At 57.7% G+C, this 13,406-nt stretch overlaps 1 protein-coding gene and 1 long non-coding RNA gene across 23 annotated transcripts in view; one reads left to right on the forward strand and one right to left on the reverse strand.

Annotated features, from left to right (window-relative positions):
• Window positions 1-12,726, reverse strand: part of EBF3 (EBF transcription factor 3) — a 136,311-nt gene extending 123,585 nt beyond the window's left edge. For 20 of the 22 annotated variants that reach the window (XR_012650192.1, XR_012650193.1, XM_075026639.1 and 17 more), the window contains exons 1-4: window positions 4,421-4,986; window positions 4,022-4,178; window positions 3,514-3,577; window positions 2,750-2,805 (exon numbers count right to left, since the gene is read on the reverse strand). Coding sequence is in view for 20 of the 22 variants with exons in the window: in XM_075026639.1 (XP_074882740.1) it covers window positions 2,750-2,805; window positions 3,514-3,577; window positions 4,022-4,178; window positions 4,421-4,554 (411 nt within the window). In the remaining 2 variants the exon portion in view is untranslated. Of the gene's footprint in view, window positions 1-2,749; window positions 2,806-3,513; window positions 3,578-4,021; window positions 4,179-4,420; window positions 5,081-12,524; window positions 12,641-12,660 lie in introns of those variants that run through there. The other 2 variants (XM_075026624.1, XM_075026623.1) reach the window with 2 other exon arrangements.
• LOC142030443 (uncharacterized) lies at window positions 4,150-5,148 on the forward strand. Its single transcript, XR_012650194.1, has 2 exons — window positions 4,150-4,206; window positions 4,984-5,148. It is a non-coding gene; the product is annotated as an uncharacterized LOC142030443 (long non-coding RNA).
• Window positions 12,727-13,406: the final 680 nt, after the last annotated feature.

Here is a 13,406-nt window from a genome sequence, read left to right on the forward strand (position 1 = left end):
CGGGACGAGCGGCGAGGCCGGCGGCCGGGGGTGGGGAGGGGGACGGGGGGGGTCAGGGCTCCGTCCCCGCCGGCCACACCGCGCCGTGCCCCCGTCCCCCCCCCGGCAGCGGCCGCCGAGCGGGTCCCGGTGCCTCCCGGAGTAGTTCCAGGAGCATTTTCTGATCAACCCAGAAGTGCCTGAACGCCCTGAGGAATCCCAGGAGCGCGCACAGCAATATGGTTATTACTGGATGATATTTGGGAAGAAAGTGCTAATGGGCAATCTGGTGTTTATTTTGAAACTGCTCACAATGATTTTTCTCCGGTAAAAAAGGCAGCGTGGCTGGGCGCACGGCTGAGTGGGTTTTGAGCATGGGCTCTAACAGATGGTGCGGAGCATAGAGGTGCGCATCGCCCCTCCGCTCCCGGCGCCCACCGGGCTGGGGGACCGACGGGACCGGAGCAGCCTGCCCGCCTGCCCCCCTGCCCGCCCCCCTGCCCGCCTGCCTCCCCTCCTGCCCGCCCGGAGGGCTCCCCTTGGCCGCGACCCTGCCGGCGCTCGGCACCCCCGGGGCCGGGGGTGGGTTGGAGAGGGGCAGAGACGGCCCCCTGCAACCCCCCACCCCCCCTCGGTGTTAATTAGCGGGGAGGGGGGTGGTGATGATGATGATGATGATGGTGGTGATGATGAGCCTAACCCTCAGCACGGCTCCCTCCGGGCGGCGCGGCCGCTCGGCCAGCCCCGGGAGGCGGCGGGGGCCGGTGGTGGTCGCGGAGCCCCGCGGAGCGGCAGGGCTGAGCTTTTTTTTTTTTTTTTTGGGGGGGGGGGGTTGGATAGGGAAGGGGGGGTGCCCCGCCGTAGCGGCGGCCCCACCGGCAGGTATTGTTTTGCAAAGAGAGGGGGTAATATATGACAGCGCAGACATAACAAGCAGTCTGTGGCTGCCGAAATGTTTGTTGTTGCAGCGTGCCATATAACTTCTGGTGATTGTTACTTTTCCTCTGATGGAACCACGTATTTATAAGTGATTTATTTTTTATTTTGTAGCACAAACAGAAATCCATAAACTGTCGGTTCAGCGCCATTGACTCTTTGATCAGTTACTGGGCTATTTTTTTTTTCTCTCCCGTCAGTGAGGGGAGATTAAAAGCCTTTATTTTCAGCACTCTTTCTGCTGCAAAGGTACGGAGCCCAAATGAACAATAAAAGTGTACTTAAAAGGTATCCTCTTTGCTCCTTTATTCATCGGTAACGAAACTTATAGCTGCCTATGTAAGCCTCTTAATTAGCCTAGTACAGCGATTTCCGAAAACATTTAGCTGCTCTATACAAAGGAAATAAACCCACATTGTCAACTCGAGAGGGCTCCAGAGTTTAAAAGGGCTCCTCTGTAACCCATTGAGATAATTATTGAAGGGTTACAACGCCTTCGTCTTTGTCAGAGGAATTGCCCTTCGCCTGTCAGCTCTGCTTTTCTGCGGGAGGAAATCACGGTATTTTACTCCTGGAGGCACTGAGATCCCAGCCGCGAATTTTAGGGAAAAGAAGTAGAAAGTTTCCTTCTAGCGGGGATGGGAGCGGAGCGGGAGCGGAGCGCGGTCGTGCCCGCCGCCTGCGCGGCCGCGCAGGCGGCGGGCACGACCGCGCTCCGCTCCCGCGGAGGAAGGTCCCTCCGGTTCCTCGCTCGGGGATTTGCAAAGTTAACAAAAATACTATACGCGGGCAAGCTTGCCTCGGCCGGGAGGCGTAAAGCACGCCCGGGGTGTTAAAACCCGGCAGATCGGTGGAATGGTTTTAATTTCCATCTCTGGTATCTGATTTCCAGAACACTGGGAATTATTCTCCATTCTCACCTTTCTCCCCACCACCCCCGCCCCCTCCCCCGGAAAAAAAAAAAAAAAAAAAAAGAAAAAGAAAAAAATAAATTGCGAAAGGTCTCTCCGGGAAAAAAAAAAAAAAAAAAAAAAAAAAAAGTTGATTAAATCCAAAGCTAGTATGGAGCTTTCTGTCTTTAATTGCTGTGGTGCAATGCTGATAACACGTAGTTATCATCGGAAAAGTTGACCAAGACAGGTTGAATAATTTAATAAGGAACTGCTTGTAATTATGTTATTTACAAGGTATGACAGAGGTTTGAGGAAGAAACAGAAGCTGATCTCAGGGAAATGGACGGGTTTGGGTGACCCCTGGAGCATGGAGTTTGAATTATGGAGATGGGGGGCTGAGAGGTGACTATGGACTAGAGGAGAACAAGATGACTTTTCACCTCAGCACATTTAACTTTTAAATCCAAATAAACGTCTCGCGTTACTAGATCATCGCATTATAAAAGAAAAGGACTAATCCCGGCCAGTTTCGGAGTGCCTAGGAAGAGGGCTGCCCTTTCCTCACCGAGGAAAAATATCGCCAAGAAAAGTTACGATGGGGGAAAAGTGCATTTAAAAATAAATCTGGGCAACTTGATGGGTTTTTCCCTCTCCTCTCTCCCTCGCTAAATTAATTATATCAAACATCTGCTCACATGACGTTGTACTTAATGCCACACACGCTATGTAGTGATGCCAACGCTTCCTCGACCAGCAACAACACACCTTTTTCCCTTTTTAAAAGATCCTCCGGTAATAGGTATCCGAGTCACCCGCTCAGGTAAATTAAAAGTAGGTGCGGTCTACCGGTTTAATATTCCACCCCACCCCCCCGCCCCCGAGCAAGGGCAAAATACAAACTTGGTAACTTGCGTGTTAAGAAAAAGCGTAAACTTTCTCACCTGTTTGGTCATGGAGTCTATTAGACGAACATACAGGTCCTGCTCTGTCCTAACTCCTGGGGAGGGAAAGCAGAGACAAATTCCTATCAGGATTTCAATAGCGAACCACCCAAATTACATAATGAAAGCATGAGGTCAGGCAATTAACTGCAACGGACAGGGATCGGCACTCGCGCCAGGCTTAAAAATAAAATTTAAAAAAAAAAAAAAGAAAGAAAAGAAAAGGCCAGAAATCACCTAATGGCAGGGTTCTCGTCCACTCCCGAACCCGGCGCTTGGGGGGCCGTGCCCCAGAGCCCCCCCGGGCAGGCTCGCTGCCGGCCCCACGGCCCCGGTGCCGGGGGGGGTTTGGGCGCCGGGGCTGACAAGCCGCCCCCCCGCGGGCCGCCCTCGCCTTTGGGGACCCCGCTCCGCCTGGGCCGGGGCTCCGCTCTGCCCGCTCCCTGCGCTCACCCCGTCCCAGTAATTACCATTAATTCGCAAAACTGGAAAAAAAGTCACTTAAAAGTGCTGTTCCGCTGGAGCAGCGATCGATCCCCTTTTTTACTTTCCACTTCAAGACCGACCGGTTAATCATGTGAAGTACCATTGACTTATTGATCGTTTATGTTTTGTTTTCCTTATATGCCAAGGAAAGAGCCGTGTTTACACGCGTGTAATTTTAATCTCAAAATCTTTATATCCTTTTCCAAAAGGCCTTGAAAGGGAAAGTAAGACTTTTCTGCGGCCCGCGGACGTTCAAAAATGAGGTAGCGAGAACTTACCATTGCTATACAATAACTGAAGTTTATAATGAATTCCATTGTTAGTTTTTTCATTGTTTGGCTCCTGCAAGTAACGATAAATAATTACATTTAGCACGAAAAATATCTCCCTCCTCCTGACGTACATTTTTCTCGTCCCTGAAGCGGCTGGGAATTAACAGTTTGCAGAAATTCAGCCCCCGGTCACTTTTGTGGAGCGCTGATGATGTCATTATCTCGGTGCAAATATGTCATGTTTAGCCGTTTTCCCCGCGTTAACGCAAGCTGGGGACGCGGCGGTAAGTTTCTGAACGCGGGGTCTGTTCGGAGCGGCCGCGGGAACGGGGGGGACCCGCACGTGGTCCGGGCGCCTCGGGAGTACCGTGGGCTTGAAAATTATCTTTCATCAATTAAATCACACCTAAACGCTTTGGGTGGGTTTGGGAGGTTGGGGTGGTTTTTGTTGGGGTTGGGGTTTTTTTAAAAGAAAAGGGGGGAAAAAAAAAAAAGGGATAACAGGCAGACTTACTTTCTCTTTCTCCACAAAGTCCACAAAAGCTGTTCTCTCAATCTCCACTGGCTGCCCCTGCCTGTCGTACAGAGCTAAGACGAAGTGGAAAAAATTGGATTTTCTGAGATTGGAAGGCGGCTGTTTCTCGAAATGTGCCCGAGCCAGCCCCACGCCGCTGCGGGAGAAAACAAGACAAGGCGTGGGTGAGAGCGGCCGGCGCGGCGGGAAGGGGCGCGCAGGCACCGCGGCCGCGGGGGGATGCGGGGATGCGCGGAGCGGCGCGGAGCGGAGCGGGGAGGCTGTAAGTGATACGGGGCGGGCGGGGGGGGGGGGGGGGGGGCTGGGGGGGGGGGATTTACGGCCGGGATGAGAAATACAGGAGGAGAAAACCGCCGGGAGAGGATTTGGCAGACGTACCTTTGGGCGGCCGTGTTAGCATCCACTACCCCAGCAGTATGCATCCATGAGCGGACGGGATTCATCCCACTGCCCAGCGGTTCTTCTTTCATGGTCGTCCCACCTCTTGGTATATTTTCCTGAATCCCAAACATTAAAACAAATTTGGGCAAAACCAGCTCCTAACCAAAAGGGGTTAAAATTGAGGGAAATGTCAGATACGGGGTGGGTTGGTTGTTGCTTGATTTTCTCTCTCTCTCTCTCTCTCTCTCTCTCTCCTTGGCGACTGGAATATAAGAGATGACTTTACTCCCTGTGATCAGTAGGAGAAAAGCCCAGTTCAAGTCTTGCTTCCTTCTTCAATCTGTCCTGTATTGGCACGACATAAACAATTTACTGAGTACTTCTGTGCAGCGAGTTGGATGGCGTTCCAGTTTGGTGGTTTAAAAAAAAAAAAAAAAAAGGAAAAAAAAAAAGAAAGAAAAAGTGTAACTGCAGCCGGCGACACTGCGAGGTTGCTTTTTTTTTGTTGGTTTTTTGGGGAGGGGGGGTAAAAGAATAAATATTTTTGTTGTTGTTTGCAGACGCGCTCAACGTGGTGTCATCCTAGTAAAACCGCCTCGGAAAAAAAAAAAAAGCTTCAGGACACTGCTGAATCGACCACTTTCTGGCAAGGCTCTCCTGCTCCAAAAGACAAATAAACGGAGGGGGGAGAAGGAAAAAAAAAAAAAAAAAAAAAAAAAAAAGAAGAAGAAGGGAAAAAAAAAAAAAATACTGATTACCGCGGAGGTGTTCCCGGGCACACGGGAGAACGGGGCGCGGGCCCGTGGCGTCTCACGGAATGGACGGAGGCGCGCAGAGCCCGGCCCTCCCTCCCCGAGGAGCGCGCCCTTCCCCGGGAGCCGGGCCCCCGCCACCGCGGGAGAGGTGTCGTCACTGATGACGTAGGCGGTGGGCGGGGTCGCGGCCATATATGGAGCGTGGGGTTTAGGCACTCGCCGGCGCGCTCCCGCCCGGACCCGGGTCCCCCCCCATCCCCCGAAAGGGGGGGGGGGACGGACCCGGACCCGGGTCCGGGCGGGAGCGCGCCGGCGATGTCCCAGATCTCTTCTTCACCCTCTCACCCATTCCCAGCCCTGACCCCCCCCCCACCCCACCCGTGGGCCGCGGGACGGGGGTGGGCAGGGAGAGACGTGACCCTCGTGGAAGGGTCGTGGGGTTGTTTGGGGGAGAGGAGGTTGGGGACGGACAAAGAGGAGGAGGGGGCTGCTGCCGGCCCCCTGCGCGGTCCTGGGTGTAGGAAAACAGGCGCGCACGGAAAGAGATGGATTTGAAGTCCTGGTCCGCGCGCACATATATATATATATCTCCACGGCTATACGTCCGCCTTGTCCATATATATCTATATCCGCCTGGAGGGATGAGCTTTTTCCGCCCAGTGTGGGTTAGGACTTCCTTATTTTTTTATTATTTTATTTTTTTTTGGAGGGGGGGGGGTGATTGCCGAGGTCCGCGCGCTCATATTTTAATTAATCGGTGAAAATCGAAGTCCGATTTGTGTTATCAGAAGACCCCCCGATCCTTTCTCCAAGGGGTGAGGAGGAAAAAAAAAAAAAGATGTGTTAGAAAGCAATCTATTTTGCTGGTGTTGGGGGTTAATGACTATTGCCAAAGATAAGTGAATTATCAAAGCTGTTGCTCTACCCGATCTCAAAATCCATTACATTGCTGGCCGTCTAATTAAATACGTAAGTATAATAAAATCATATTTTATGACTATTTGAGGGTAATGAGATTAGTCTTTAGAAGCGATCGCCACATATTAAAGATGCCACTGTCTATAGAATGTTAATAACCTTAAATCAAAGTGTATGGAAACTATTCATGAGAAATTAAAAGAAAATTCCTGTATTCATAATCAGCCCGGAGCTTTTGAGGTACAGTAGAGCAGATTACAAAACCAAACACTTTTATCGCGGAGGGACGAGCGAACCAAAGTTCCCAAACAATGCGGTGCTCGGGGTGGAGATGGCATTTGGTGCCACGGACACATTTAGGGACCTCGGGCGGGCGCCGGGGGCTGGGGGCTGCCGGTCCCCCCAGCCCGCAAAATCCGCCCTCCTAAAAAGAAGGTAAAAATGCCCAACAACGCTATAATTGTCACGTATTTCCTAAAATGCACAGAACAATGCCGAAGTTGGTTCTTCTCTCTGCTAACGAAAGCGTAATGCTTAAAATCATTTACAGTATCTTTAATTCAGATTACACGCGCCAAGGCGATTTAAATCTGATTACCAAATTAGAAGGTTTTAAAACAAATCCTTTTAAATCTGATACTGTTGACTAAGGAGGAAAAAAAAAAAAAGTTCCATAAGCCCATCACATAAGGTAACGATCCTGCCCCAGAAAGAAAGGGAGTTTTAAACCTTTTTGACAACAAATGCAGCTGCCCCACTATTTTGGACGATATTAAGCGAAAATGAATGCAAATCTGTGTTCAGAAGCCATCTGGCCAGAAATGGGGGAATCAGCTGCTCTTCACAACAGGCTCTGAGGCTGAATCTATTTCAGCTCATTTTCTAGATCATCTGGTCCTGCACCCAAAGCGTGGAAAATACGGTCTTTATCATTCACCAACTTTATCTTTTTTTTTTTTTTTTTTGTCACTCTGCGGCTGGCTGCGAGCTGCCGGCAGCCGGCAGCCCGCCCGGGATGCTCCCTGCCCGCTCCGCACCTCTCCGCACCTCTCCGCACCTCTCCCAGGCCGCCATCCTGCGGGGCAGCATCCTCCCCCCCCTCCCCGACAAGTTCTCCCCGGTCCGGGAGGGGAGGCCGGCCCAGGGTTGGGGCTGGGGGGGGGGCGGTTGGAGAAGCGGCCCGGGCCGACCCCCCCCCCGCCCCAGCCCCGGCCGGGTCCCGCTCTCGGGGAGGCCGGCAAGGCCGGGGAGGGGAGCGGGGGGGTGGTCGTCCCGCCGCCCCGGCACCTTGCACGGGAGAGGCGGCGGGGGAGCGGGGCCCCGGCCGCGGCCCGGCGCCGGGCGGGCAGGGGGTGTGAGCGGCTGCCGGGGGCGGCCCGAGCCCTCCCGGCTCCGCGGCCCTCCTCCTCCTCCTCCTCCTCCTCCTCCTCCTTCACCACCTCCTCCTCCTCCTCCTCCTCCGGCGCGGCGCGCCAAGTCTCCCTTTTGTGTGAATTTACGGGGTGAGGCTTCAGTGATCCCCCCGCAAATTTGCATTTAAATAGCGACATCAAGCGATTCGCGTGCCACACACCAGTGGGCTCCCAGATGTCACGGCGGAGCCGGTCAGATGGCCGCAGCCCAGCTGTCCCCGTCCCCCCAACCCCCACGACCCCCCCCCCAACCATCACCACTAAACCACCCCCCCCCTCGCCCCGACCCGGCCCCGCTCCGCGGCCCCCCGCGCCCGGTGCGCCCCGCCGCCGCCGTGCCGGCACCGCCTGCCGCGGTCCGGGCGGGGAGACCTCCGCGGCCGCGATAAATCACGCCTGGGAGCCCGTCCTCCTCCCCCCCCCCCCGCCTCTCGCCCCGCACCGCATAATAACACATAATCACACGCTGTACGTGGATCGCGGGGATTAAAATTGATAGCCTCATTGCCACGGCCGGTACAGGATCCTCCTAAACTTTATTATTTTTATTTATTTATTTTTTCCTTGGGACAATCCCCTCGGGACTATTATCTTAATCATTTCACTCCTTTTTTTTTTTCTTCCTTCCTTTTTTTTTTTTTCCCTTTTCTCCCCCGTTCCACATTTCAAACCACAAAAGTTTCAAGCCCGTATTTACTTTCCCGTGAATTCCGTCGCGGACCCGTGTGGGCCGCCGGCCCACGGCCGGCCACCCCCCCACCCCCCGGCCCCGGAGCGGCTCCCACCCGCAGAAACTTTCCCAGCGGAAAGTTCCGCGGGGAGAGGCGAGCGGCGGCCCCGGCCCTGCCCTCCGCCAGCTCCCCGCTGCCTTTGGGGGGGCCCGGCCGGGCCCCGCGCAAGCTCGCCAAGGTGCATATTTCAATTTTATTGTTTGAAGGCGCCTTCACTGCTAACGCGCTCGCTTACTGGAGGTGTAATTTATGCCCGGTTTAACCGAAACAAATCTCCGCTAACTCTTGCTTCCTGCGCCGCAGAGCAGTGAGAAATGTGTATTTTCGGGTATTTTCAGAGGAGCGGCGGGGTGCCCAGGTACCGCGGCTCCGCTGCCGGGGCGGGGGCCGGGGGCCGGCGGCTAATTCAGGGCGTCCGTTCACGGGGGGAGGCGCGGCGGAGTGGGGGGGGATGTAATTAACGCGGGGGCGCAGCACCGCGGAGGGCCCGGCCCGGCCCCTTGCGCGGGGCTCCGCGCAACCTGCGCCCACGGCGGCCGTGCAGAGGCCCGGGAGAGGAGCGGAGCCGAGCCCAGGGCGAGGGCTGGGGGCTGCCGCCGGTGGTTTGGACCCCGCAGACCCCCTCCTCCCCTGGCAAAGGGACACCCCCCCCCCCCGGGTCCCGCAAAAGGCCAAGTTTGCGGGAGGGCGCAGAGGGTTTTGGACCCCCGGGCTGCTCCGGCTCCGCTCGCCGGCCTCGCCCGCCTTTCGGGATTTATTTTTCCCCCGCCTTGGGCTGGTGTCAATATTTCAATCCGAATTCCTGAGCATCCCGGGCCCGGGGATAAGAAAAAAAAAAAAAACAAAACGGGTGGTAAAAGCGAGCGGGTACAGCGGTGCGGTGCCAAGACCCGCATCTGCCGCCCGCCCTGCGGGGATGCGCAGGGAGCGGCGGGTCGGCCCGCTCCGCGCTCCGCGCAGGTCACCGCGGGGCCGGTGGTGGGAGCGGGAGGGTGGTGGTGGGGGGGGCACACGGGACAGACGCGGGGACGGGACGGACACCCCGTCCCTGTCCCTGCCCGGGCCCTTCGAGCAGAGCCGTCGGGCCCCGGCCGCCCCGGGGCCCTTTCGGCGGACCGTACGCGCCCCTTTGTGCGCCCCGCGGTCAGGCTGCGCGGTGGGGTGCTGGAGCCGCCTCCCAATAAAGAAACTCCTCGTCGGTGCAGGGGGGTTTTACTCAAACCGGCGCTTGGCCCTGCGCTCCTTTAGGAGCGCGTTGGCGGTCCGGCGCCCCAATATTGTTAAATCAAGAATTAGCTCTTAAAAAAAAAAAAAAGAAAAGAAAAAAAAAAAGGCTTAAACTTTCCCCGTGCCCGACTGCCAGCCCCGTGCGTCCAACGAGAGCTTTTCCTCGGAAGGGAAAACTCCCGGCGGCTGCAGCCCGGCTCCCGGCTGTCCGACGGCGCGGCCCGGGCGCTGCCCTGCCCGGGGGCGGGCGGGGGGGGGGATGCCGCCCACCACCGTTTCCCTGCTCCCTGGGGCCGGGGCGGGGGGGGCGGGAGGGGTGGGGAGGAGGAGGTGGGGTTTTTTTGGGGGGGGACACGACACGAGGCGGCTCCCCGCCAGCACGGCGGAGGGGAAGCCGCCCCCGCGGTGGGGTGCGGGACGGGCGCGGGCGCGCAGCCGGGGCCGCGGGGAGTTGGCGGCCGGACAGGTCCTGTCGTGCGGCGAGAACAATATAAACTGACTCCAACTGAACAAACAAGGATCGATCAGATAATTTCAGATATTATAATTGGCTTTAATTAAACACACTTCGTTCTAATTAACTCTGAAATTTTAGCATGCTTTGGGACGTTGGTGTCTGATTTGATATTGTCAGTCCAGATGTCCTAATAAAATTCAATCCTCCACTCAAGACTTCAATATTCACTAAGAACAAAATGCAAATTAAATGTAAAACCTAAAGTATCGCCAAAGGTATAATCAAGAAAGGTGTCTCAAAACTTCTCACTTTTTATTACGCAGTAGTTAGAAAATGCAGATTACATCCTAACAAGACCTCTACTGAATAATATAAACCTTAACCCTTTCGTGGCCGAGGCTGCCTCTCCCCGACGCTCTGCCCTGAAGGGCTCCGCTAGCATCCTACCCCGACACACCGTCCCGTACCCCGCCGTTCCGGGGCTGGGGGGGGCGGGGGGGGGGCGAGGGCTGCACGAAACGGGCGCCGGCCCGGCCGGGGAGAACCGGCGGGAGCCCCGCGGAACGGCGAGCTCCTCGCCGCCGCCGCACCGGCGGAGCAAAACTTTCCGCTTTAACGAGTACTTTTCTCCCCGAGGCGGCCAGCGGTGCGGGCCCCGGCCCGGCCCCGGCATCCCCGTCTCCCCGTCCCGTCGCGATAGACGGCGGGCAAAGCCCCGGCGCGGCTCCGGTACCGGGCACCGGGTACCGGGCATCGCGGCTCTCCTCGGCGGGAAGGTCCCCGTCCCCTCGCCCCGGAGCCTTTGCCGCTGCGAGCCACGAGGGTCTCTTAAATAATTCAAGCCCCGGGAGCGGGTCGGCGGTGCGCGGAGCGGCGGCGGAGCAGCCTCCCGGCCCCGGCGAGAGCCCCGGGGCGCTTGACCGGGGGAGCCCCCGAGCTGCGGCTCCCGGTCGAGCCGCAACCTTCCTCCGTTGGCAGCAGCGGGGTGAGCGGCGCTCGGCAAGCCGGGCTATTCCCACATTAAACGTTTGTATGTTTTCCATGCTAATGGAGTCACTTAGAGCTGTTGCTAATTTAACTTTTTAAAAAGGCCGCAGCGTGGCGATTTGCATTTTCTTTAGGATATTGAAATGAGGAGGAAACCGCTGGGCGGTGAGGCTGCCCAGAGCGTAGCTGGGGGCCATGCAGAAATAAAAACAGCTCAAGAAAAGAAGAAAGAAAGAAACCCTCTTCTCTTCTAGACTATTAATAAGCAATTTGTCCCGCTGAAATTTACATTGCAAAGACAAACGGGTCGGGGCGCCCGGCTGCCGCCCAGCCCGGCCGGGGCCCCCGCCGCCCCCCCCGCCCCGTTCCGCTCTTCTCCCCCATCCTCCGGCACCCTCCCCCCCCCCGACGTCGCTCCCACTTTCTTCGAGAAGCCGCGCAATTCCCGCGGCCGGGGCGGGCGGCTGGGGCGCTTTCCCCCGGCTTGGAATTGCCGAGGCGTTTCCGAGCGCTCGCTGAAGAACCGCGGCCCCGGCTTTTAGGGTCAACAACAAGTGCTGAGCTCGCCGTTTCTCTCCCCAGATTCCGCCCCCCCCACTCCCCGTCTCGCCGCAGAGAAGGCGTCCGCGGCTCTAGCGTGGGGACGGTGTGCCATCTACAGGACACTGCGCGGCCGGCCGCGCAACGCGCCCGCCGGCCCCCGCCGCCGGCAGAACCGACGTGCCCGCTTCTCCCCCCCCCTCCCTGCCATTTTGGTTACGAAGCATCGATTATTTGTTATTTGAACTTTGAAACGCCGGATTAAAACTTTGCGGGCGGCGGCGCCGCCTGCGATTTTTTTTCAGGCGTCGGATTAGAAGATATGAAATGTAAAGATAACGCCATTTGATTTGTTAGTCTAACTCCGCGATTTGAGAGTTGATGTCCCCAAAGACCAGGCTAGCTTTTTCCCTTTATTTATTTTTATTAAAACATCAATCTACTCCGGAGCTGGGTGAACTCAGTTTCACCTAGAGAACATAAAATTCTCCATACCAAGGAAATAAGCACCTTTCATAAATCAACAGTATTCCTGACAGATCGATCAATTTTTGGTTGTTAATCCGAAAGGAGGAGTTTTAATTGCTTCCTGCCTTTTAGCCCGGGCACCTCGGCGCGTCGGCTCGGGCAGCGCCCGGCTTCTCCCCTTTTGTGCTCGGGAGTGGAGGGGGGGAAAAGCCCCGGAGACCCGGCCCCGCCGCCCAAACCCCGCGCAGCGCAGCGCAGCGCCGGCCGCGCTCCGCCCGGGCCCGCCGGCGCGTAGCATCCCCCCCCCCCCCAATACCACCACCCCCCCCCAACACCACCCCCCCGCCCCGCCGCGCTACCTGCGCGCAAGCGGCCGCCGAGTCACTGCGAGGCGGGACGGCGGTGGGTGCGCAAGGGGCGCGCAGAGGCGCGCACGGACGCGCGGTGCCCGCGCACGGCCCGTCCCAGGTAAGCGGGCGCTCCCCCCCCCCCGCCCCCAGCTCCCACCCCCCCCCCAAACCCGCCCCGCTCCCCCCCCCTCCCCCGCGCAGAGGCGCGCAGCCAGCGGACCCCGCAGGAGCGGGACCCACTTACGCGGGCGCTTACCTTTGGCGGACTAATTAAAGCCGGGGAGAGGTTTTCCTGGGGAAAGCCCCAACCCGGGCGGAGGGCAGCGTTTATTGAGGAGGGGAACGGCGGAGGAGTGTGCGTGTGCTCTTGCGCGCTTTAATACACTACTTACCCACGGCAGCCTCGCCGAGGCTCTGTGGGGCACGGCGGTGCGCGGAGCGCAGCAGTGCGCAAGCGCCCCCCCCGCGTTGCGCGGGCGGGAGGCGGGCGGGAGGCGCGGGGCGCCCGCGGGGGCGGAATCGGTGGCGTGGGCCCCCCCCCACGGGGGTGGAGTGGGGGGGCGGGCGGACCGAGCCCCGTCCCATCCCATTCCATCCCATCCCGTCCCATCCCATTCCATCCCATCCCATCCCGTCCCGTCCCGTCCCGTCCCATCCCATCCCGTCCCATCCCGTCCCATCCCACCCCATCCCGTCCCATCCCGTCCCATCCCACCCCATCCCATCCCATCCCGTCCCGTCTCATCCCGCCGCGGTACCTCAGACATCCCCCCCACCCCACTCCGGGGGGCCCGGGCTGCGCCCCGTCCCGCGGAGCGGTCACCCAGAAAGTCGGGGGGCGAGAGGGCGGTCAATTCTCAGAGGTAAAACCCTTCGGAAAGGCAACAGTTTTGTCCTGCGGGGCTGCAGGCTCCGGGGGTGTTCTGCGCGGGAACTTACCGCTCCTAACTTTTCAGTCACACGCAGGAGCGAAATTGCTGGAGAGATGCTGGTGACATCTTTTCAAAGTGTTTAACTGTTTTCATTTACCCACCCCAGCTCGAGCTGATGCTTACAACTCGCGCCCCTTTGTCTTATTGGGCGCGATGCTGGCAGGTACTGGGCTTCAAGAACTTCTCGGCTATGCTCATCCGTGATT

Source organism: Buteo buteo, chromosome 4, assembly GCF_964188355.1.
Source record: "Buteo buteo chromosome 4, bButBut1.hap1.1, whole genome shotgun sequence".
Taxonomy (NCBI): domain Eukaryota; kingdom Metazoa; phylum Chordata; class Aves; order Accipitriformes; family Accipitridae; genus Buteo; species Buteo buteo.